The sequence below is a fragment of the Octopus sinensis genome, linkage group LG13 (genome assembly GCF_006345805.1).
Source record: "Octopus sinensis linkage group LG13, ASM634580v1, whole genome shotgun sequence".
In the NCBI taxonomy this organism is placed as follows: Eukaryota; Metazoa; Mollusca; class Cephalopoda; order Octopoda; family Octopodidae; genus Octopus; species Octopus sinensis.
The window spans coordinates 20,698,065-20,725,373 of record NC_043009.1 but is presented as its reverse complement, the minus strand read 5'-3'; the positions used below and the strand labels follow the sequence as shown (position 1 = coordinate 20,725,373).

The window sequence follows — 27,309 nt, the reverse complement described above, 5'->3', positions numbered from 1 at the left end:
TCGGTAAAGTATTTCCTCCGACAAAGATAAAATCTACAATGTTGTAAATAAGCTAGCTTCAATACTAAGACAAGTCAGATGGAGCTGTTTAATAAGTCACTAAAACCATATCAAAAATAACTGCATCACACTGGTGTTTTTTGTCTTTTTTAAAGAGTAATTTTTTCACAATGACAATAATTAATGGACAAAATTTAAATAGAAAGTTGTATTCAAATCAAAGTATTTTTAGAGGTCATTTGCGAGTGAGAATATAATGGATGTTGTAATGATGTTGGGTATTGTTAGCATCTAGTAACCTATTGCTTAAAGAGCCACAGGAATACATAATTGGTTTTGTTTCTGTGCAAAATATTATATTTGAAAAATAGCTTTCAAGAAGTAATCAAAGTAGGAACAAGAACAATATCTTGAAATTAAAAAAATATTTGAAGAAATATTATTTCTCACAAGATTCTAAATATTTCTCATAATAATTCATCATTTCTTCATCCATTGAGTTTTCTGTTTCGTATTGAAGACTGAAAACAAAAGGGGAAAAAAAAAAATGTTAAAATGAATTTTGAAAGTGAGAAATAAAAGATTAAAATCAGAGAGAAAAACTAAAGAATCCATTGAACTCCAGCTGCAGAGGTTTTCACATTAAAAGTTCAATTAAGAAACAGTTCTAATATGCCTCTGCTGAATACAGGTTTTTAAATATTGGTGAAAACAAGGGAGCCATGTACATGGTTGCTTGACCAGCTAGAAATAGCAGCAAACTGGCTCCTCCAATCATTTAAAAATAATGTAGTCCAAGGTATACAATTCCTGGAAAAAAAAAGGTTGGGGTAGTCACTGAGTAGAATGTCTTAAGAATTGGTCAACAACAGTTGCAGAAAAATAAAAACAAATCAAAAAGGAAGCATCAATGGTAAGCTCAGGGACCCTTTAACCTGCAGGAAAAATTTCACCCCCATTCAAATTTGAAAAAATCTGCCTTAAAACCCCATTGGTGACAGAAAAATCTAACATTCAATACCAAAACACTAGTTTTGTATAAAGTTACAAGAATTTAGAGAATTAAAGGTTTATTATATTTCACAGGTTCTTCTGCCACCCTAGAGTTTTGTGTAGCCCAAAGATTCTGATGCATCTTCATACCAGGCATTCAACTACACTGTATAGGGGTCTCTCTCTCTCTCGATGATACATTAGGAAATAACTTAGCAATATCATCATAATCTCAAAAACACAAATAAAATGCTTTATCAGAAAAACAGAAAAAGTGTAGGTGTTGGATCAAGTGCTGAGGACTGAGGTTTGCAAGATTATTTCTTGGAGCTGAACTGGCAACTATTAGAATACTAAGAAATTAGATCTCAATATGATCTGCAGCCTTACTTGATATAGAGGTTGGAGCAAATGGTTGAGCAGAAAAGCAAGACACTAAATGCATGAAATGCAACAGGGATCGTTGCTGAAACATTAATTAAAAGAATGGGGGTAACGAGGAAGGAAGATATTACTTCTGTTGATAACAGATGTGCTACAGCATGGTAATAAGGAGAGTCTTGAGAATTTAGAGTGAATTGTTGATGCTGCTCTGATGGCTGTAAAAATCTTGGTTAAAATGAAGTTGAGAGAGTGTTTTGGTGTCGGGTGTAGGAAGCAGAGATAATTGCAGTGACCTGAACACTGAATGACAATGAAAGGCAGGTGAGAGGAACTGCAAAGAAGAAAGAAGTGGGGTGAGACATCAGGATGTTCCTTTTCACAGATGAGAAAAGATCACAGCAGGAGATGATCTGCTGGCCAACAGACCTGTCCAACTTAAGTCAACATTAAAAAAAAGAGACAATAAATAGATATTGTATTATTTGGGGATGGTAAATTTTTTTTCTTGCCAAACCAGACACATCATCATCGTTTAACGTCTGCTTTCCATGCTGGCATGGGTTGGACGGTTTGACTGAGGACTGGCAAGCCAGAAGCTGTACCAGGCTCCAATCTGATCAGGCAAGGTTTCTACTGCTGGATGCCCTTCCTAACACCAACTACTCCAAGATTGTAGCAGGTGCTTTTTATGGGCCACTGGCACAAGGGCCAGTCAGGTGGTACTGGCATCGACCATGCTCAAATGGTGCATTTTACATGCCACCATCACGGGAGCCAATCAGGTGGTATTAACATCGGCCACAACAATGATTTCACTTGACTCAACAGGTCTCAAGCATAGTTTATTGCCCAATGACTGAAGGGTAGTCTTAAATGGGCCGGTTATGCGACACTGGCATAAGCCACGGTTATGGTCTCACTTGGCTTGCTGGGTCTTCTCAAGTACAGCATATCTTCAAAGGTCTCAGTCGCTTGTCATTGCCTCCATGGGGCCCAACGTTCAAAGGTCATGCTTCACCACCTCATCCCAGGTCTTCCTAGGCTTACCTCTTCCACAGGTTCCCTCAACTGCTAGGGTATGACACTTCTTCACACGGCTGATCTCATCCATATGTAACACATGACCATACCAGCACAGCTGTCTCTCTTGCACACCACATCTGATGTGTCTTAGGTTCAACTTTTCTCTCAGGGCATTTACACTGTCATGTATGCACACTGACATTACACATCCAGTGGAGCATACTGGCTTCATTCATTGCAAGCTTATGCATTTCACAGCCATGTACCATGGCTGTTCGCACACATGCATCGTACAATCTACCTTTTACTCTAAGCGAGAGGCCCTTTGTCACCAGCAGAAGTGGGAGCTCTTTGAACTTTCCCCTAGCTATTCTTATTCTAGCAGCTATGCTCTCAGAGTATCCACCCCCACTATTGACCTGGTCACCTAAGTAACGGAAGCTATCAACTACTTCTAGTTTTTATCTCTGGAATGTGGCAGAAGTTGTTTTCTGCGCATTTTCAGTGTTTATTGCTCCTGTGCATTTGCCACATGCAAAAACTATCTTCCCAGGTAACCTTCCTTTGATATTGCAGCACCTCTTGTGTGTCTGTAGCTTACACAGGGTACATCTTATGGAGTTTCTACCTATGGCTTTCCTACAGATTGAGCAGGGCCATCTACCTGAAGGGATTTGTGATTTATCTGTCTTCCTTAGTAAAACTTTGGTCAGTAACCCTCAACAGGTTATCCTGTAAGAACCTCCAGTTGTCTTCCACATCATGTGATGCTATATCCTCCTCTATTTCATCAAAAGCTACAAGTAATACGTCTCTAAATCTCTGTCCAGTTGCAGGATCCTTAAGCTTCCAGACCTTTCTTTTCCATGCTGGTCATCTGATGAGCATCCATTTAGCCCTGATCCTGAAGTTGCTAACTACTAATCTACGTTGTGAGGTGTATTCTTCGCCTGGGAAGGTTTTGGCATTTATAAGTAGCCATCTTTCTCGTGTCCTGGCGAGGATGTAGTCAATTTGACTAGTGTGTCCACAAGACCAGTAGGTGAATAGGTGACTGACAGGTTTCCTGAAATAAGTATTACAAACCATAGAATCATTTGCATTGCAGAACTCCAGCAGCCTGGTTCCCTCCTCATTGCGGGAACCAAAACCACAGCCACCATGTACGTCATGGAAGACCCCTGCATGTTGAAAGCCCATTGAAATCACCAGCCACAAAGAGAAGGTCCCTGTCATTCATCGAGGAGGTAGTCTGCAAGAGGGTGTCATAAAATCGGTCTTTCTGCTCATCAGGTAGCCCTGGCTGAGGGGCATAAGCCGAGATAATGGTTGCTAATCTATGTTGCAGCACTAATCTAAGCTTAAGTATTCTATCACAGATCCTGACCACCTCAATTACCTTATCAACCCATTTCTCCGTAAGAAGTATACCCATGCCCCCGACCCCCTCAGTGTTCCTTACCCAGAAAATCTTATACCTATGTTCTTTGCTTGTGAGGAACCTAGAACTTCCTCTCCACTTAACTTCTTGGATGCAGCACAAATCTACACGTCTCCATTCAAGCATGTCAACAACCTCACCAGACCTACTGTTAAATGTGCCAACTCTGAGGGTGTGGAAGGTGTGGGCCTGCTAGACCCTGGGATGGGGGACAGCAGAAACATTTACCTGAAAAGAAAGCTTGCATTTGGCAGAACTCATAAACATACAAGAGCCTTCAACCTGCATAAACTACCACCGTCATTTTATGTGCTACATAATCTCTCTACATTGCAGAGGAAATAAACACAAAGAAGGAATGGGGGAGCATTTAAGCCTTTGGAAGTGTTCAGGAGAAAGACGTCTGGTACAGGTGGTGGGGCTGTGAGGGGTGGGCACGCCGCCAAATAGCAAACACTCTGGCTGCCAGTGTGAAGAAATGGTAATAATAATGAGATAGAATTGGGGATTTGTATTCTTAACTTGAGCTATAAGCAACAGTTTTCGGTCAGCCAAACTATGACCAAATCAGATAAATGAAAGAATAACAATAATGAGTGTGAAAGAGAGGGAGAAGGGAGAAAGAGGGAGAGTTAGATTGAATGTAGGGGGTCTTAAGTTTTTTTCTCTAAACATACAGCATGGAAGACGAAACTGTGTTTACATAGATAATGAAATGAAATAATAAAGTAATAATAATTTGCACTATAGAAGAGGTTTTTGATGTGTGCAAGGTTGGAAAACAAAACCGTTTATCTGAACCTGAATGAGCCAGTTTATATAGGGGGGAGGAGAGCAGAGGTAAGGTGTTGGGAGAAGTGGTCAATGGAGTGGAGAGAGAGGCCAAAAGCTAGGCTGGTCGAAGACAGAACACGAAGAGACGGAATTTTCAGGATTTAAAGTAACATAATTGAACGAAGGGGTTTAACATTGCCACTGTCAACATGAAAGAGTAACGATGAGATAAAACAGCAAACACACAGGCATTATATATATTCCTTCCAAACTTGTTTATTGTTGTTCTTATTTTATGTGTGGAAAGCTTTCATCACACATCTGTGACCTTCAACAACCCTCCATCCTACATGTCTCCTCAAGTGAAGAATGAATATATATATATATATATATATATATATATATATATATTATATATATATATATATATATATATATGGTGTTTGTGTTTATTTGGCAAGAAAAAGAGAAAAGACCATCCTGAAATAGAACAACATCTGTTTCAACACAATCTCACATCAAAAATCTTGCAAAGCAAATACATAAAAGTCACAATAAATAGAGCATTAGGGAAAAAAAAAAGGAACTTACATTTGTAAGTCTTGCATGTCCTCTAAATCAACTTCAGCTAAAAGTTGGCTCATATCAGCTTCAGCATCAACACCTGCTTCTTGTCGGCTGATCTGCTGACCTTTTTTGTTGAAAAAAATTGGTTCATTCTGTAAAAGAAAGGAATTAAAATCTAGTAAATGAATTCCTCTCCATTGCCTCTCACTGACCATTAACACATTCTGTCCCTCTCTTGGTCTAAGCTGCATAAACACAACGATTCTGGTCAGGCTTGGGACTCCTCTCTACCTATTTTAATAAATCCACATTGCTCTTTCTTGCTACGCTGCCCTTAATTCTCTTAATACCTTTCCTTACGTTTTGGATGCTCTGAGTGACCCTATATCTCAGTGATGTTCACTGTCACCATCCCCTTCAAGCAAGTCTTTCACCTCCACTCTGCCATTTCATGGAACTCAACCGTTTCTCCAGTAAAGCAACAAACCACTTGGCTTGGCCCTGCTTTGGCCAAACTCTCTGCTATATGTAGAGATGCAGATTCTTGTCCCCGCCTCACCAATCCTCTCTATCATTTATGATCTAAATTAACGTCATGCATTCATAGCTAACCCCCATCTGTCGGTAACACTGTCAGAGTACAAGAGTACAACTAGCCAAAGAAATCTCCGTATACTTAGTGGGATATATTTGTTTCCTACACCAAGCACCTGAAATGACACAGCCTGCACTGATTGATGTAACACAATCAAATGCACAACCTCCTATGGGACAGATGCAGGATGTGTCAAAATGATCGTCGTGCTGAATAAACATTCATACCAAATCCATCTTCCGTTTCGTTTATCAAATATTAATACATATTAATACACATTATTAATACAACCCCCCCCCCACTCTTTTAAGATAACTGTTGCCGATTTTCCAACATACCTAAACAAGGGACATAACTCCTAGCCAAATCCCCCGGACCATTTTTACATTTTGCCACCTTTTTACAGCAGACGTCGACCGGTTGTTCTAATCCACTTCCGGCAGTGGAGAGCAGCCACCAGATTCCTTTCCATGTTGGCCACTTATAATTGGATTGTTACTTAACACTCCTTTGTATTTTGATACCGATTGGCAAGACCAGTCGTGATGAATATTTAATACTATAAAATTCGGACAATATATATATATATATATACGGAGTGGTTGGCGTTAGGAAGGGCATCCAGCTGTAGAAACCTTGCCAGACCAGATTGGAGCCTGATGCAGCCTTCTGGTTTGCCTGTCTTCAGTCAAACCGTCCAACACATGGAAAGCGGACGTTAAACGACGACGACGATGATGATGATATATTACACATTATATACGTGTGTGTGTGTGTAAGGTGCCTGTGTTTCCCTGTCGTCACCTCTTCCCCTCCGCTCAATTCTTGTTAACTTTTCCCCTTCCTTCCATTAACATGTTACCTTTCAAAAATGACGACATGAAAATGATAGGGAAAATAAAATTAAAAGATTACAACCTTTATCTTAGTAATTGCTTCAACACCATACCTTATTTTGGATGGTCCCTTAACAAAGTTTTAATATTATTACTGCTTCTACTTCTACTACTCAATGCAACATAAATATTTCCATGGCTGAATACTGGTGATGGAAGGATGATGCCAACATTATCGAAGCTCTGCCCTTGTGATTTGTTTGTAGCCATTGTAAATGCTGGGATGAACAGGAAACTGTCGTCTACTCGTACAAAAGGAAGGGTTGTCTCACTGGGACAGAGGTTGATGCACGGAATAAAGGCCTCCTTTCCTTTCTTACTTCTCCTAAGTATTTTTCCACGAATGAAAAAATCCTTGATGGACAGCACCAAGATCTGGGTCCCATTGAGTAAACCTCTCTTTGGATTCATGGAACCGAAATATTAGAGCAATCGATATTCGTAAAATGTCCTCCAACCGTGTTTTACAGGGAAGCCTCCGCAGGCAAATATAATCCAGCATGATGTGCCAGACATGATAGTATCAACAGTTTCTAACTTTTCTTTTCAATGATAACCCTGTTAATATTTATTTCAAGAAAAACCTTTCCCAAGGTCTTATGATGGAACAAAGAATACATATTTAGGATCTTTTCCTTTTGAAAGACACTTTGTAACATAATTTCTAGGTAACTAAAGAGTTTTAAACTTCGTATACTGGGAGAATGTGTTTATAAAACATCATTTTCTCTTGGCTTTATTGAGAAAATTCTATTGTTTGTAAGATATTTCGTCTAAAATTTCTTGCATTTCGGCAATTCTAACCAATCAATTACCTCCATTGACGTAAATAACAATCTGTGCATAATGAATATGTCCCTCCTTTAAGAAACAGATTGGGTTTATTTACATTTGTGACGAAAAAAGATACCCTTTGAAGTGCTGTTCAAAAGGAAAAGATCCCATATTTAATTGTTAACTTTACTATATTTCCTTCTTTACAATATATATATATATACACATACGTATGTATGTATGTGTGTGCGTGCGTGTATGGTGAGCATGATGACGCTCCCTTTACCACTTTCTCCCCTCTCTCTCATTGCTATTACTTTCTCTCACAAGTTTTCTTTCACTGAATAACTATTTTCTTGCCTCTCCTTTCACTTATACTACTCTTTCTCCCACTCCCTCCTACTGCGTGATTTTGGGGACACACACACATATATATACACATACATACATACATACATACACACACACACAAATATATAAAAATGCTACACTCATTATATTAGAAGATAAGTTTTAAAGATTTCAGAAATATTTCGAATTAGCTTAATAACAAAATTTCAAACCTAATTTTTTAAAAAACTTTCTCATAATAATGACAATGAAATTATTGTATACAGTGCTCAGGTGCACCACAACTTGTCAAAAGTGCATATAAAGCATATGTAGTAATGTACAAATGTCTGGAAAGCGAACAGAGTATGAGTCGGATACATGCTTGCATGTGTATGGAGGGGAGAAAATCAGGTGTAGTGTTGGCGAATCTCAGGAAGCATGAAAGTTTTGAAGGCTGCAGTGCTCCGACAACTAACAAGTGATGCCGGCAGTTTGTTCCATGCTTCAGCAAATCTTAGCGTGAAAAAATGTTTCCTAAAGTCATGGGAGCTGTGCTGTTTTCTGACTTTGTAAACATGTCCACAGGTGTTAGACAGGTGGGGTTTGAAAAAGTGCTCAGAGTTATTGTTTGTAAGATGGTTAATAATTTTATGGGTGTCTGCCAAGTCAGCTGCCAGACGTCGGAGTTTCAATGTATCCATGCCCAGGGAAGTAAGGCGTTCAGAATATGGCAAATGCCTGATGGAGGGTATTCTCTTGGTTGCACATCACTGAACAGCTTCCAGATGATTAATATTCTGGCAAGATAGGGGTTCCAGACCGGTGATGCAAATTCCAGGTGAGGTCGCACCATAGCTATATAAAGCCGCAGATAGACAGCCGGAGAGTGGCTCACAAAGGACTTGGTGTCATCATTTTCAACATTTTGTGTTTGAAAGAAAATTAACTTAGATGAGTGAGAGTTAAGTATTGTGTCGGGACTGGTACCATCAACACCGTCTTCTTAGTGAAGCAACTCTGGAATTTTTTTAGCTCTGAGCAATCCTAGCAATTTGAGTCTCCATTGTGAAATGCCAAGAAGCACATAAAGAACAACAGTAAGGATTCATAAGCTTAAAAGCAACACATTGAGCGGAATGCAGGAGTATTTATTTCATGAAATCTCTTGCTCTTCACTCTAGGATGTAAGAAGCAAATTCTGCTACAGAAAGATGTCAACTCAACATAACAAGAACTGATAATTTGCAAGCCACTCTCAGCTGTATTACTGAGGTTGGTTAGGGCAAATTCATTTAGAATTGAATAAAGTAATTCCTTGAGAAAAACTGGTTAAACAGTGGAAATAAATACAAACAGGTCTCAACCAGTTAATACATACCGTAATAAAGACTGCATTAGAAGCAGCTTCAGAATCAGGATTCAGAGGAGATACTGTATTATCAGCATCTGTTGATGAGGAGCTGGAAACCTTACTTTGAGCACTTTCATTACGACCAAAATGTACTTCTTTTAATTTCAACACGGAATCAATAAGTATTTCAGACGTCCTTTAAAGATAAAGCAGAAAGATTAGTTACAATTTGTCATGATATTGATGTCTCACCTCTAATATATATATACATGTGTGTGTGTGTGTGTGTGTATGCACACACACGTTTATGTATTTGCATGCAAGATTCCTGATGTGAAAACGTGTGTTGAAATAGATATTGCTATATTTGGGGAAGTCACTTTGTTTTTGCCAATTAAAGACAGGCACCATTTATTTGATTTTCACTTTAGCTTTTATTCATATTGGCATCTGTCAAAGTTTTCGTCACACATTCAGTGACTGTCCCGTATGTCTCCTCATGGAATAATAAGTATGACAAGAGGGGACACATGGGATACTGATGAGGTCACAGAATGTGTGACAAAAAGAACTTTAACAAACATCAATACAAATAAAGGCGAAAGCAGAAATCAAATAAAAAGTGTGTGTGTGTTTAATTAGCATAAACGAAAACTGACCATCCCCAAGTACAACAATATATATATATTTTAAATGTTATCATACTGTAGTGCACCCGAGAACTGTATACAATATTATTATAATTATTGTTTTATCAAACAATGACAGAACATTGTCCAAAAACTGGCAGGGTGTAGCTGGAATCCTGTTCAAGTGTCCAGGTATAAATAGTTCCATGCTTGGGGTGGTCTGGGCAACTGGCCAGGTGAATAGTAAGGCAGGAGAGCAGCTATCCTGGACTCCCTGAGCATGGTGGGGTGGGGGTGCAGTGCTTTAATAAACACAGTAAGAACAGGAACAAAGGCAGAGTGTGTGAGGAAGGAATGGTGAAAGAGATGTATATTAAGAATCTCAAATGACTGCTGGTTAACAGGTTTATACCAAAGAGACATTTGAACTATCCTGTGACACAAGTTATCTTACTAATATGTGATAATTGCAGGATATCTGAAGAAATATCACAAACTGATTGTTATTATTGTTATTGGTCACCAAATAACACTTATATGAGTAATAATACATTCAACTGATAAAGACCTCACATATGTGATACAATTTCCTCACAACAGTTAATTCATCTTGCTCAGAAACATGATGTGTATCAAAGACAGATTTATAAACCACAAAGCAACAGGAATGCTTTTCCTCCAATTCAACTTTTGGTTTCTTTAAGTTAAAAGAATTAGGATAACAAGAGCCAGACGAACCCAATAGAAAGGGTTTTTTTTTTTTTTTGTATTCCTTCAACCATCTGAAATATAATTAAAGACTAACTGTATAAAGCACACATGCACACACCAATAGGGATGAGACAGAAAGCTTTCAAAAATACTTACTTATTTAATTTTGGTGAACCTTTAAGCTCTTCAAAACTAAGATATATTTTATCGAGGGATTGGTTATTTGGATGTTCTGAATCCTCCAAAGCTGCACCTGCCAACTGCAATAATTCAATTTCATCACATTGGAAATCAATAAACAATCAATCAGTAAGTAATGTTGTCAGATCAATATTACAATACATTCATGTGTGCGTGCATGAATATATAAACACATGATGACGATGATTCCTGATGTTATTTTCAACACGATATAAAACAAATTCTTAAAATTGATAAAGACAAATATTTTTTGAATAAAATGCTTGGAAGTCCAGTATATTTTGAATTTTTTTAAGTTTTAGATGACATTTGATGAACAATAGAGCTACCTCTAGGTGTCAGCTACTGAAAGATTAATTACAAGTTTACTGTCTATTTATCACACTGCCTTATTTATTATTTCTGATAGCAAAATGAGCAATGGATTGTCTCTAAAACTCAAATTTGTCTTAGATTTCTTTCATATATCATCATCATCATCCCTTTTTCCATGCTGCATGGGTCAGATGACTCAATTTACAAGAAACAGCAGCTATATCTCCTTCAAATCCTACCTTTCAAAAGACACACAGGACAGTATAGACATAGCCAGAGTGTTTCTGAAAAAATTGCTATTGATCATAAGTCTGCTGGATGAGGGCTGACCTGGGGCTAAACAACAGCATACATCAAATATTGTACAGTGAAGGAATCATAAGTGTATGAACCAGTGCAGCAGATCTATGGATTGATTCCAAAGTAATTCTGATGAAGCACAAATTAATTGCTGCTAATTTAGTGCGTTCTTTCATTCAGTTTGAAATATTGAATTTGAGAGGAGACCCATTCAAAAAGCAACTTACTACAACAAAACACACGGCAACGTAGAGAACACTTAACCCTTTCGTTACTATATTTCTGACCAAAATACACCCCTTATGTGTTTCAATTAATTTCTAACGTAATCATAAATTTAGTCTGGTTTCATTAAACAACAATAACTTTTTTATTTATCAATATATTAACGTGAATTTTGGAAGATAATTTAATGAAATGTTCTCAACCAATTCTAAACTATAATTTTTGTCACAAAGTGACTCTAATTGCAGGTAGATACAGGTAAATTCAACAAAATATAAAATTATTAAAATTTTGTTCAAACATCGCTATAGAAAATGGGCTAATATTCAATTGGGTATACAACAAAATTTTACGATAGAATTTGTTATTCTGGGTAGCTTTCTGATACCCATAATATTTATGGCAAAATAGTCTTAATTTCATTTAAGGTTTGGTTGGAAACCACTAACTATCCTTTCTTTCGCTTTGTTTACGTTTAGCGTAACGGTTCGTTTCCGCCGTAATGATTTCAAATAGGCTCATTCGAAAAAGTAAAAAGAAATAGTCTATGGCTTTACTCTTCTGGGAAAGTCTGTGGCTTAGTCCAGTTTCTTCAGAAAAATCACCGAAAGAAACAGTTTTTAAATTTTCACTCCATTCAGGTGCCAATTCATTTTCTTTATCGCTGTTGGAGCTCTCGGATTCACTGTTTTCACTTTCGGAAAATGAAACATCAGATTCATTATCAAATACCACATGCTTTTTTTTTTCAGTCATAGAGTTAGATTTATGAAGGTCTTCAGTAGAAAATCCTTCGAATTCTGACTCGCTGCTTGATATAATGAAATTCGTATCCATTTTTTGTCAGAATTACAAATCTTGAAAACACAATAGGAACAAATTTCGGAAAAAAATCTCCCAAAATTCACGGAATTAAAATTACACTTCGATTGTTGTACAAAACTGTAGTTGAACTGTTTACGAAATATAATACGTGTTTTCACGAATGTACTGAAGAGATTTGCTCTGATATTCTCATTTAAATATGAATAGGTAAATTTGGGCGGGTTTGGGCGGTTTGGTCACATTAACCAAAATTTTTTTCGGGTGGCTTTGGGCGGTTTGGTATCGAAAGGGTTAAGGCAACACCTTCAGGAGTTTCGTGGAATTAATTGTTTCCATTATTCTCAGCTCCAGCCTGGCCCGGAATTGTAGCCTCCATCAATGGCCCCAGTTAGGAGTTAAATAGCAGAAGATGGTCCCACAGACCCACTGATGTAGGGACATGCCCTAATGTCATGAAAGCTAATCTCTCTGCCTAAGGATTAATGAGGCCCTGTGCCTCAAGGGTGAGCTGACGAGAGCTAGAGACTAGCAGAGGGCAATGGGAAACAACTGCTGTGGCCAAGGAAAACCATAAATCTTAAGACTTTGGCATAACAGTCCATGTTTGCTGATGCCTGTAAAGCAGAAAGAGTGGAGGAGAATCTACAGAAGTTAGAACAGTGAATTAAGTTTGTTTACCTTCATCAAGTGTGCCGCACACTTCACGGTTTCATCACCGCTATGTTTCAGAAGAAGTTCCAATAAAGAATAGATGGCATTTCTCAATACGTTTAGTTTTTCCTTCACACCATCAGTCTCAAGCTAAAAAAATTAATAGAAAACATCAGATACAAAATTATATTCAAATATAACTAGAAAACATTTCTCTTTCTTTTTATATATATAGTGCAGGATAGCTATGTATTTCCTCTTCATCAACAAACCTGTTCTCCTAACATTGATCAGAAAAATGGCTCCCTCTTTACAATACTTGCACTAAGTCAAGGGAACCATTTTAAAGCGCTGCAAGTTACATAGGGACCTCACTTGTTTTGGTGCCACACAAAAAGTACCCCCAGAACACTCTTTAAAGTGGTTGGTATTAGGAAGGGCATCCAGCTGTAGAAACCATATCAAAGTAGGCACTGATCATCATCATTTAATGTCCATGTTTCATACTGACCAGGGTTGGACAGTTTGACAAGGATCCGGTCTGTCCAAGGACTGCATTGTGCTTCAATGTCTGCTTTGGCATCGTTTCTACAGTCAGACATTCTTAACACACACTACTCGACAGTGTGTACTGGGTTTTTCTGTTATATATATATATATGTGTGTATGTGTATATATATATATATATATATATATATATATATATATATATATATATTGAAACAAGGATATAATTTGGGCAATATCAAACACAAAAATTGCAAAGGCTAATATTTTTCACAATGTTTTGTACAACTAAATCAGAAATTATTTCAAATATTATATACTAAAGCATAAGGCAATTATATTCTTCTAAATTTAATATCTAAAATGCTATTTATTAACATTTAATGCCATTTAAAAATAATTTTATTTGAAATGTTGTAAGTCATACCTCCAGTAACAAGAAAAGTTCTGCAATAAATAAGGACATTCTACAAAACCTTGGGATTGTTGCTGCTGATGATATTAATTCTGTTCTTAGGTTATATGCTTTCTCACAACTGAAATAATGGAAACATAGAAGGATTAAATATCAAATACACTGTTGCTCAGTAGCTCGAGCAGACACGACAATTTCATTATAAATATCATCACTTTTATAAATATGATGCCACTTAGAAATGGAGGTGTAGTGGTGTGCACTTAATTAATTGCTCATCAATGTGATAACGATCACATACTTAGTCAATCTACTAGGAATTCAAGAGACCATTCAGTGATAGATAAATAAAAACTCTGGAGCCAGAATGCTAATGAAGCTAACAAGACAAATTGTGACAATGATATCAACAACAAAAAATAACACGAGATGAGGATACTAGAGATTTAGTGCAAATGTTATGAAATGACAAGATTGAGATTAGTTGTGGATATAAATGATATAACATGATTAGTTAGAGTTATAAAGACTAAAGAAGATATCACTCAAGGAAGAATCATTCTGAATGAAACATTTTTGTTCCATATGAATAGTCAACAAGTAACTCTTGTTAAGCATAAGATCGTGGTAGTGGTGGTGGGGAATAATTATTAAAAAGAGGTTTATTCTAAAGTATGAATGCAATAAAACATATATAGCAACTTGACTGGCAAAGATGAACAACCTGTGATATGACAGACCACTAGTTGTCTTTGGTCTAGGGTAAGTCCCAGGAGAAGCTACTAATTGTGCTAATGTCTGATGCAAGTGACATCTAAGCAGCTGAAAAATTGCCAAAGAAAAATTCCTGGAATATGAAATTTTGTTCCCAAACTGTGACTAGAAGCTAGATAGAGTGTATCTAGCTATAATTGCCAAAGCTGGAGATAATATTGATTGGAGTCAGGGATAATAAAATTTAGAAAATAACAAACCAACAAACTGGAAAGTAAAATCTTGTTTATATTGTCATGTTAGATCAACAAGGATTATCTTGTGCCATGCTTAAGTAGAAGACCTATCAAGCCAAGCGAAACTGTAGTCGTGACAGACACTGGGGTCACGCAACTGGTGGCACATACAGAGCAACCATTATACTCTTGGAATGGTTGACATTAGGAAGGGCATCCAGCCATAGAGACAGGAGTCTAGTGCAGCCCCTCAGCTTACCGGCACTGGTCAAACCGTCCAACCCATACCAGCATGGCCAATGAACCTATGATGATGATGATTCAGGAAATAAACAGGCACCAACCTATTAAAACCAACGAAATATCATCAATCGTGAAAAGACTTTCAAAACATGACGAATCCTATTGCTAAGTTTAAGTAATAATAAGAAGAAAAGGACTTTGAAAGTAATAAAACAAGAAACACCAGTTGTTATGTCTTGATGGGTTTTATGCAGTTTCTTTGTCATTAATCACAGCAAATATCCTTCAGAATGACCAAACATGCAGTGTTCACAACTCACTCTCCTCTCTCTCTCTCTTTCTACCCATCTTGCTATCAATGCCATTCCCAAGTGTAAAACCAACATACAACATGCATTTCAGAAGCTTTGAGACTTTTTTTCTTTTTAGGGGAGGCAACTCTAGCTGTCTTAGATTATTGCAATGTTTAGTCTATCATTACTACACATCTAATAAGCTGACTTGCCACTTTTTATTCCAGATTGAAGGAGACAACTGTAATAACATTGTGAACATGCACCACTAAACATTGCAGCTGATTAGTTTGTAGAAAGCAATTGGGACATGAAGACAATTTGGAATAAAGTTTTGTGTTTAACTGGGCAAAAATGACAAAGAAACTTATGAAATGCTCCAGACTGGTCATGGATTAACTTGCATGGTCCCAGCACAAGAGATTCGGGGACAATAAAAAGGAGGTGAAAATGATGAGAGGTTTGTGGGGAGAGAGAGAGGTTAGAACATCAGAGCTGGTTGACAAAATTCACAATTTTGTTGATGAAGATCATTGTCTGTCTACAAAGACAATATACACACAGTTTGGAATTGGTGTGGCAGCAACTGTACACAGAATTATTTATGAAGGTCTGAATGTGTGCAAAATTTGTTCCTCGGATACTCATTGGCAAATAGAAGAAAAGACACATTGGTGCCCAATAGAAGTATCCTGGCTACCCCAGACCCAAGAAGGCCAGGCAATGTAAGTCCATTAGGAAATGACAATCCCCTATTTCAACAGCAAGGGCATCCACTGGATTCCCTCTGGCCAGATGGTCAGCAAAGAATACTTTGTAGAGGTTTTGAGGGACTTCAAGAAGAGACTGAGATTTCAGCATTTGCACCAGGACATCCTGATAGTCAGCTGCGTGACAGAGATGGACATCAAAACCGGCCATCACCCTCCCTGCAGTCTAGACTTTGCTCCCTGGAACTTTTGATTGTTCATGCCCCAGCATGACCGCGGCCTTTGGGCTAAAACATTTTTAAGGATTTAAGGATTTAAGCTGAGGAAGAAAAATGAAGGAGGCTGTGTGTGACAAGATTTCTGGACACCTTCACTTTCCATGGGGCCATCACAAAGCGGCTGGAGTGCTACAAGTGCACTGAAGTCAGAGGATCAAACATTTTATATTTCAAAACTGTAATCACCTACTTTGAACAAGATTAGATTTTTATATTTCTATGAAATTATAAACGAGTCTCCTGAAAAAGTCCCAAAACTTCTGGAATCCACCTTGTACTTATGCAAAACTTTCTGTTGGTATTTGTAAAGATATTCTTCCAAAGCCCCATTAAGGCACAAAATTTAAACTCTTCAATGCAATGTTGAAAATTGTTTGTTGAGTTAATGTAAAAGACTGGATTCCATCATCTCAGGTTGGCTGAGATTTCACTTCTAGGAGACACCTAATGGAGAGTGGTATGAATAGAAGATAAGTAAAGGAATGGATGGATGGAGGCATATCCATCCAGCCATCTCTATCTATCTATCTATAGATAAATGGATGGATGGATGGATGGATTAACAGATTATTTTTCTCTTTTACCTTCCGTTACCATCTCTTTTCTCTCCTCATTCCTTTCTGTAGAAGAGCATAGGCTCAAAACATCAAAGACTTCTGTTTTTCCCAAGTGTCAAGCTAATATATCCTGTTTGTTGTTGCCTCACCTGTCTCTGTCAAGTTGTTGCTATATTGTTAACCACGACCACTCTGCTTTTTAATTACTCCATGTCTTTTTGCTTTTAAATAAAATGTTTTCAGCTGAGATAAATTATGGTAGACATTGCTTCCTTCATTCATGGCAAAAGTGAAGGATTCTTAAGCCTTCTTTGAAAGGAACAGCAAACATGTGATAATCCAAAGTTTTAAGGCCAGAATTATATGGTCAATGCTTTCCAATATTTGAACTTTCTACAGCATTCCAACAATGCAAACAGCAATTTCTGGACAAGCATTGTTGCACAGTCTGTAGCAGCAAAACAGTGACCCATACAGTACCGAAAGCTTTGATAGATTTTGAAACCTGATACACCTTCATTCCAAAGAAAACAAATTAATTACCAAACATCATTCTCCTTCTTGGAACAACCATGCTTAACAACAACTAACTTATGTTTCAAGTCAAACATGCACTGCAATAAGTGGAGGGAGACCCTGTCCAGTGATGTTAAGTACTGGAAGACCCTGTCTAGCTATGTGAGTAAAAGAAGACCCAATCTAGTCATGTGACTAGAAGGTGACTTGGTCTAGTGATGAGAGTAGGAGAGAATATCTAATGATGTAAGTAGGGGCTGTCTCAGTTTTGTTACATGACAAGGGGGAGACCTTATCTGGTGATGAGAGTTGAGGGAGAGCATATCTAATGATGTAAGTAGAGGTTGACCAAGTCTAGTCACATGACAAGTGGGAGACCCTATCTAGTGATGAGAGTAGAAGCAGATTCTGTTTAGTGATGCAAGCACAACTAATTTTCCTAGGAATAGGGAGAAAATTTCAAGTGCATTGTGGGTAATGACTCAATCTTGTGAGTATGGGTTGTGTGTGTACATAAGTATGTACTGTGTAAAGGCATTCATGCACCACCAACCAACAAGAGCTAGTACAGGCAGAAAGAATATAAACAACAATGACTGTTTCTGATACATATGATTCTGCTATGACACCGGATGACCTGGGGGCATTTCTCAATGTAATTTAGAATTTATTACAGAGTAAGCACTACAAAGTAGTAGAAGTAGAAGCAACAGCAGTGGAGTTAAAAAGTTAGAAAGTGAGAATTGAAGCAGCATAAATCAACTGTGAGAATAATAGTGAAATTTGAGACTAGAAAGTCTTCTGGAAAAGATCTGATGGCATCAGAAGTGGAAGGTCTGCGAGGAAGCTCTCAGTCAACATATTCCAAGAAAACAATGGCTACTAAATTTTACATAGCAGACATGGCCAAACTGCGTAGTTAACACTTTGGAAACTCCAGTGTTAAATAACTAGACCTATAAGCTACATCACACATGTTACGAGGACATCTGAAATTTCTATCTTTTAAGCGTTCATGAACTCATCTTTGACTTATTGATGTGCCATAAATTTGGAATAAAGATGAGGTTTAGAAACCACCTAGCCGCAAAGAAATTTTTTTATTTTGTGATCCTGGACAACTCTTTTGACTAATTTTACAAAAGCTAGTCTATTGGCAGAATGGCATCTCACAACAAGTTACACTACAGAACACTAAAACAACAGGAAATTAATGGACAACATTGATTTAAAGAATGTTCTCCAGACGTATGCCATTCCTATTTTGGTTGCGAAATTTAACAAAATCTTTTCATGAAGCATCCAATTTCTTTTGGAGGTTTTAAGATAAACTTTATTTTTAACATTAATTATTGAAACAAAGTTCAGGAAATTTTACAGATCCCAAAATTACAAGAATCTTACAAATTTTTGCCACACAAAATCATTCATGCTTACTTCTATAATTTTTATCAATCCACCAAAACATAATTTTGCAAAATCTCACCATCAACACACTCTTTGTTTGGAGAATAGTTAGTATCATTTTTTGTTGTTGTTGTGGAAATCCATTTTGTGAGTTTGTAACGTTTTTACGAATTTAATCCAGATGCAGGGACTATACTTATGGCCTTTGTAGGTCATCCAAAACCCATGAGGTCAATGTAGTTAATGGCTTTCTTCAACAACTGAAAATCGACAACTGCAGGAAAAAATATGTGCCAAGAGGAAATCCCAGGAAAACATTTTGGAGAAAGAAGTGAACATAATGGTAAATGTGGATGAGTCAGAGTTGTGGAACTACGAGGGCAAGTACTTAAACTGCTTGCTGCAGGTGAATTATTGCACTGTTCACTGAAAATAGCTTCTTACACCACAAAGTCAAACTCACTGTGCAAATATAAATTGCAACCAAATTTATGCAACATGTATTTATTTTAAAATATATAATAAAATTATATTTAACTGGAAAAAAAAGAATTTTTTTTTCCTGAAACATTTTATCTATCTTACTTATAATGCATATAGAAAAGATCCAGTGGGTTTTCTGAGCCAGGACTGTGATAGATATATGAGAATGGTTAAGTGTAGGAACAGCCATGCAATAGTCCAACATTTTACTAGATCTACCTGTAGTTTGTTATTTCGATGATGTGATGAATGTCGAGAAAGCAGAGTTGCTAAAGTATGGAAGGGATTGAGTAGTTCTTGCTTATGCTGGCAGAGTGTGTGAAGTGAAAATAGAGAGTAGGGTAGTCCATGGAGTTCATGGTAATGAGAGCTATTGCATATAAGAGGTTTGAAGATGAAGAGAAATGAAACATGAAGCATGATGTGATGGATGTGTAAGTGAAGCTACATGAAAGACTTTGCACTGTGGACGCATGTAAAGGTGAATATTAAACACATCAGTTGAAGTTGTATACTGAGAGGAGACAAGCCTGCTAGTGTGGACATGGAATGTAAGTTATTGAAAGAGTATTGGATAAAGAAGTGCTATGTGATGTTGGTGGAGCTTATCTAAGGATTTAGATAGAAGAAAAAGCAGTCGAGTTGACAATTAAGATGTTAGGCCTCACAGAAGTGAAAACTGAAGTCAAAGACGACATGTGTGTATACACACACACACACACACACACGCACGAACATATAAAAAAAATTTTTTAAACTGGTACTGTTGGTTACAAGAACAAGGGTTCTAGTTGATCCGATCAATGGAATAGCCTCCTTGTGAAATTAATGTGCAAGTTGCTGAACACTCCGCAGTACCCATATTTGCGGAGTGTTTAGGGAGATTCAGTGTGACACAGAATGTGACAAGGCTGGCCCCTTTGAATTACAGGTACAACTCCTTTTTGCCAGCTGAGTGGGGCTGGATCTGGGGCTGGATCAGGAGCTGAACACCCTAAACACTAAACCATGCACTTTTACACACAATCATATATGCTTCAGATGATTGTATGTCTGGGGCAGTAAAATTTTACAAGATCTTCACAAAATATAAAAAGTTATTGTGTGTGGAGAAAGTTGGACATAGGTTAATTATCTAAATATTTGCTAACATCTTCAACATCAGGCAGTTGGCTGCTCAACTACCGATTCCAGAAGACAATTACACATAATTATATGTTAGTGAGACATGGGTCAGTGAATGTAAAAAAACACTGAAGAGAAAGGAGTTGGCAATTATCTATTGAAATGTTAATTTGTATGGAAATTAAAACTAGTAAAGGTTGTTAAAGGTATTGATGTTTATAGCAAAGATATGAGCATAATTGCGTGGAGATATGAAGAATTAGAAGAGAGTTGGTGGTCCAGAAAAGTAACTGCAAAAGAAGTAAACTAAAGCAGACATAGAAAGAAATGGTGAGAATAGATCTGAGGTTGATGAGTTGCAACAGATGAGATGATAGCAGATTTAAAAGGAGTGAAGACATGACAATGACAGCATGATATAACAGCTATTGAAATTTTGATGATGATGATGATAGTGGTGATGACAATGACCATGATGATAGTGATGGGAGTGATGATATTGACCCCAAAATAAGAATGTGCTCAGGCTTTCAAGTTAGCTGTTTGCTTGAGGTGAATATCATTTCTGAAACAAGGCAAGAAGAGAAGAACATCTACATTGCAACTCCAGAACCCAAAATACACAATTAGCTGAATCATCCTAAGAATTATTGGAGCAACAAGCTATGAGACCGACCCACCTGCAACAAAACATGGTTGAACTTTGGTTATTGGAAAGAGAGCACAACTTCATAATTGACAAACTTCAAACAAGTACCATGGCTGGAATGATAAAGATCCGCAAAACCTTTGTGAGATTTAAAAGGTGAATGGTGATGGAGAAGATGGTGAAGAGCACAAGACACTCCTATCCTGTATGGGTATTGTTTTCTTCTCATATAAAACCCTATCAGACACTTAGCAAGGAAACACAGGTCCAGCGTACAAAACTATGCACAGCTTGTTGTTGTTGTCCGTGTCTTTGTTGCACAATGGTTGGTACGTGTTTCCTCCAGTTGCAGTCCTCCAACATATTTCAGTATATCTGGAGATTCATGTGGTGGCTGCAGTGGAGATCAGTAGAGTGGAGTTGGCTGAAGAATAGTAGATTCCGGAATGAGATACCCACCCCAAGCTAAAGAAATGTCGATATCAAGACTCACGACACAGTCATGCAACAACAAACAAATATACACAAGATGCAACTAAAAAATGACAGCAATCGTTTCCTTTTTAACAAATGAAGTGGTAAGGGACCTCAAGGCAGTTGATAACTGAGCAGGAGCTAAACCTTGAACATCAGCTGACACTAGAAAGAAGCTAGATGCTATAAAGGCAATTTTAAGGATTAAATAATAAATATTTGTTGTGTGTGTGTGTGCGCGCACTTCATATAATACTAAATGCTTTTAAAATACTTACCGCTTAATTAAACAATCTTGAAAACTCTTGGCAAGTGACTTATCTGATATAGATGAAATGTATTTACATATTCTTGCTCCAGTGTAAGTAAAATTTTCCATTTTTACAGACTACATAAATAACAAGAAAGAAAGGAGAAAAATAGAATAACAATCGGACTGAACAGAATGATTTTTGTCACAAGTGAAAAAACAAGTACTTCTGTTAATCTTTTTGTTGTACATTACATATTTTCTTAAAAAAAAAAGTAAAATTCATATTAGAACAGTAGCACTTGTCAGAGTCCCATCTATGGGTTCAATAGACTTTTGTAAGGGGTGATTGAGCTCCTTTAGCTGCAGCAAAAGCAATCAATCTAGGAGAAGGAAAACTCCAAAATCAATAGCCTCTTCCAACATGTCCTATGGTTCATAAAACTGATATGAGGTATCCCATGCTGGTGTGCATTCTGTCAAAGAAAGAGAGGATAGCAGGAAATGGTGCACACACACACAAAGTTCATTGGTATGTGTGTGTACCACATTAAAAGCACCTAGTACACTCTGTGGAGTGGTTGGCATGAGGAAAAGCATCCAAATGCAGAAATCAGGCCAAAACAGACAATGAGCTTGGAGTGGTCCCTGGCCTTACTAGCTCCAGTCAAACCATCCAACCCATGCCAGCATGGAAATTATTTACCCCCCCCCCCCGAAAAGAAATTAGAGAGGTGCCAAATTGTTGGACCAGGTCATGAAAGTTAGAGAAAGAGTTATAGCTCAATTAATTAGGAAGAGAATCAGCCTAGAAGTGACATAGTTTGCTTTCGTAGCAGGGAGAAGTCCTGCTGATGCTGTCTAGGAAGGCAACTACAGAAGAATATTTACCCAAAAGTAAATCAAAGTACTTTGCATTAATTTCTACACAGTTCTAATCTCCCCCCTCCCCTTTGTACTGCCACTTATCAACCTCCTCCTCCTCCACGATCCACTCCCTTTTCTTTTACCTTCCCCTGCCAAAACTGATATTTGCCACTGACTATGATCCATCAGTTCCTATGACTGATATAATTATTTGAAGCCAGAGCTTCTGAATGACTCTTGCTAGGTTTTATCTCAAGATTCTTCTTCAGTAACAAATGCTTTGAAATTCATTTACATTACATAGCCAGACCAAGAAAGTGGTTTCTTCTGAATAAATCAATGTGGCCTTGAGAGTCAAACTTGTATCAATCTATTTGTATTCTTGTTTCAAATTCATATTAAACAACTAATGAAAAAATATTTAACTCATTCCTTCATATCAGTGAAATTGGTAAACAGTCTTTATTACAAAGTGTGCCAAGCACTTTGAACAAACTTCAGTGGGCCATAAATAGAAGCTAACCAAATGCTATGTGACATTTTTTAACTCTCTCATTTCTCTAGCAGATATAATCAAGAGTGTCAACATGAAGGATTCCAATCTGATGCAGGCAATGAAAGGACACACCATGCATATGACCCTTGCTATCAACACAGTGATCATAGCCAAGTCCTTTCTCTTCAAGAGTAGGAGCAAGCTGGCAACTTCAGTTAAAGATGTATTGTCCATGGTCAAGAAACAGTCAGAGATTGTTGAGACGGTCAAGTTAGTCCAGCTGGTCAAGGACATCATTGATGACAGCCCAAGAAGCAGCTCAAAGAGGAAGACTTCACTATAGGAACAGTTAGGAGAATCGTATGATCATGTGACTTGGCTCTTTTGATTTCTCTTGGATATTTTTGAGGGAGACTGACCAGCAGTGCAAGGGACTCACTAATGTTGCCATTGTGGACATGATGGGCAACATTCATTGAGCTCACCTGGTCATTTTTATAGTTGCATCAGGACCATTATTAGGGGTGGGGAGAGTGTTGTTGATGGGCCAGTAACTGTATCTAATTGACCACAGGCCATTTATCTGAAAATATCTTTGTCTTTCTTATTTTGCTTGGTTCTCTGATACCTGTTACACCCTAATTCCTATTACAGAGTTATGCATTTGAAAGAGAAACTACATTTTGGTTACCATTATAGGCAACAATTTTCTGAATATATCCAATTATCATTGATTCCAGAACCTCAATAATTCATTAAAATCAATTCTGGACAATTTATTTAAAACTTCCAGAGAATCTACACACCTCACCTTCATTGCTAATTATATGGATTGTTGAATGTGCCCACCCTGTCATAGACTTCCCAAGATCTCATAGACCTGCTGTCTTCTACACAATAGTCTTGCTTATTCCTTTCATGTTTACAATATGTGGCCAGCTCCCATTAAACAAAGCAACACTTACCTTCTCAAAAATTGTTTCTGCCATTTCAGCCAAGCTGTTCTCTGTGATCTGTGTTGTGTATAATGCCTCAGTTACTGGCCTCATGTAGTCATCAATGTTTCCTGGATGTGTTGTTAGATAATAGAGAGCTACTTCGAGTAAACAATGTGGACAATTTTTTTCTCTTTCCGATAGACTGAAATGGGCAGTACATGCTGGCAAACGATCGTATATACTGTAGTGAAATATTGCCTGTTGAAATGGATGTTGAAATGTGTTAATTAGTCATGAAACGTGATAGTTTATAGAAATTTAAAATATATATTCAGAAAATGTGATCACAATTTCTGAGAAAGATAAACCATACATATGTGTGTGTGAGTCCGTGTCCAGTCATTTATGAACAGTACACAACATAAAAAGAATTGAAAATGATTTACTATTTCCACTGACAGTTGTGTTATTCGGAATGTTTATTTCATTTTATAGAGACAGCAACAGCAAACAATTACACACACACATATGTATATTGAGTTCTAACACCAGGTTATTAGTATTGCTATGCCTAAGCAAAAAACAATACATTGATTGATTTGAATGATTGACTATGTGTCTAGAGAGAGTAGATTTTAAAGCGTTCAATGTTTCAAAACTTTTAGAGAAGGAAGTAAACATTTTCAGAGGTCTGAGGAACTGTTGAAAATGACTTCATGTTCTGCTTCATTAAAATTACTTTCTCTTCCGTTTTACTAAAATTATAATTCCCCAACATTAATCTGGAATGAACTTTTATTTGCTTCATAAAATAGTGTTCAACCATAAAGTCATACTTTAATGAGATTAGAAGCCATTTGGCAGAAATTAATTAAACTGTGATTTATTCTGCTTAGATAAGACTAAGATAGATTAAACAATTGGGAAAGGAAGTAGATGGAAATTAGGTTTCAGCAGAGAGGAACAAAGCAATGTCCTTATAAAACATATCATAAAAATATTCTGAATATAAAAACAGACTCAGATGTAAAAATATCCAAAGACATTTGTCTTATATAAATTTAAATAATGGTAATTCTTCTGGTCAGAATCACAAGTACTCACATCATACGTTAAGGTTTTTCTTGGATAAAACTCTGAGGCATTTGGAGAGAGAACACTGTTACAATTCAATATATTGTTTACAGTTTCCTGAAATGGAGGAAAATTCTTTATTTAGAAATACATTTAAACTTTTACATACTTATACTTCTTTATGACAAAAAGTGTCAACACACATAACAATAAGGGTCTTTTTTAAGAGAAATCCACAGCAAAGTAAGAGTTAGCCTTACAGTCCCACTCATTATCCCTCCTCCATCACACTTTTCATTCAATCATTTTTTATCCTTCTTTCGCACACACCATTTCTCTTCACAACACCCATCACTCTCTACAATACTTTAATCATCCAGTGCACCATTTGTTCCAGCCTCCTCTGCCTCTGCAATACATTCAGTATGACTATCTTGCAGTTTTAAAATGAACTAGAAAGATATAAAAAGTGTCCCTTTGTGATACAGACGAAATCATCTGTCAGGAATCATCAACCATTGTATCACTGCATACTTGGTGTGCACCATCTAGTAACTGGAGTTTTCATCAGCTGAACATTAAATAATACATGTACTGCTTATATTTTACAGCAGAACCTTAAGCAACACAGCCCAACAGATTAATTAGCTAATGTTATTCAAGAACAGAAAAAGAATTCACATTATATTAATGTATAGATGATGTAGTCTGAATATATATTTTCATTTAGCCATAATACATTATTCATTAACTGCACATGAAAAGATTTACTGACAATCTGCTGTATTTAGAGAAACTGACATGTTGGAATCAGTGAATGTACTGAAATAAGTCTACAATTGTTTTTATGTCCATTGCCCCCAGTATCTGAAACTGGGCATTAAATAGTTCATGACCAATAAATTATTTCTGATTATAAGAAACTTTAATGTCGCTTTTCATTTTTGATGTATTAAAGGGTGAGATTTCAGTTGTCCTAGGGAAGATCCAGCCTGGATTGTGCACCTTGTATGTATATGCAACAATGTGCTCACTCATTACTCATGTTGCACACACACACTGTTGTGCACTGATCATTTTGCACCACAAGATGTAAAAGAGACATAGCAGTGTGGTGAGGAATTACACTTGCTTGTGAAGCCACTACAGTCCCACTGTGTAGCATTTTGAGTGTCTTCTAATATAGTCCCAGGTCAACTGTGCTTGTGTTGACCTGTCGAGCCAAGTGAGACAATAGTTGTGGCTGATGCCGGTGTCAGATCAATGGCACCCATACTGGTGGCATGTAAAAAGCACCCACTACACTCTTGGAATGGTTGGCGTTAATAAGGGCATCCAGCCATAGAAATCTTGCCAAATCAGATTGGAGCCTAGTGCAGCCATCTGGCTTACCAGTTTTCAGCCAAACCATTCAACCGATGCTAGCATGGAAAGCAGATGTTAAACGATGATGATGATACAGCTTCTCAATTGACAAATTAATTGGTTACTAGATTCCAGAAATATCTCAACTTCTGGCAGACACTTGTAGCAGGAAGGAGCCTCTATGTGCTTGATTGACTGGTTAGAAACTGCAAACAAATCACACTCAAATTATACTCTGCTGCCTTAAACAAGAGGGTACGTACCATATCAAGTAGTCCTAAATGTCTGAGGGAATAAACGGGTTAGTCATGCCTGGAATGTCTTTGATAATAATTTACTGAGTCAGAGCTGACCTGGGGCTAGATAAAATCCCTTCAAAACACTTGTTGAGTACCAATGTATAATATTTAACTATTAATTACTCTTTAAAAAATCATGAAAATAAATAGGTTTGGAAAATATAAAATAGTTTAATATGATAATTAAAACAAAAAACAAAAAGCTCATGAAATTACAACTTACATCGACTGCACATTCGGGGACAAATTCTGTTGCATTACAATCTAAACTGCTATTATTGCCAGTTGTGTTTATGTTTGATTCTAAGAAAAAAAGAGAGAGAAAGACAGCATAAGATACATACAATACCAGAAATTTAATGAAAATAACACAGTTAGAAAGATACTTAATAACAAGGGGTTCATGGTAGCAATGTCGAGAAACA

At 37.1% G+C, this 27,309-nt stretch overlaps 1 protein-coding gene across 1 annotated transcript; it reads right to left on the bottom strand.

Annotated features, from left to right (window-relative positions):
- Nucleotides 1-100: 100 nt before the first annotated feature.
- On the bottom strand, nt 101-27,205 carry LOC115218457 (polyadenylate-binding protein-interacting protein 1). Its single transcript, XM_029788281.2, has 10 exons — nt 27,108-27,205; nt 25,251-25,337; nt 24,174-24,404; nt 21,874-21,983; nt 13,923-14,031; nt 13,016-13,138; nt 10,628-10,731; nt 9,159-9,327; nt 5,207-5,334; nt 101-521 (listed from the first exon to the last, which is right to left on the bottom strand). Exons 3-10 carry the CDS (start codon nt 24,255-24,257, stop codon nt 440-442), a joined length of 909 nt encoding a protein of 302 aa, XP_029644141.2. The 5' UTR covers nt 24,258-24,404; nt 25,251-25,337; nt 27,108-27,205; the 3' UTR covers nt 101-439.
- Nucleotides 27,206-27,309: the final 104 nt, after the last annotated feature.

Excerpts from the sequence above, each read along its gene's own strand:
- LOC115218457 (XM_029788281.2), bottom strand. The coding sequence starts at position 24,257 with ATGAGGCCAGTAACTGAGGCATTATACACAACACAGATCACAGAGAAC. Across the intron at positions 14,032-21,873 it reads CAAGATTGTTTAATTAAGCG|TTGTGAGAAAGCATATAACC; the intron begins GTAAGTATTTTA and ends CCATTATTTCAG. Across the intron at positions 13,139-13,922 it reads AACTTTTCTTGTTACTGGAG|CTTGAGACTGATGGTGTGAA; the intron begins GTATGACTTACA and ends TAATTTTTTTAG.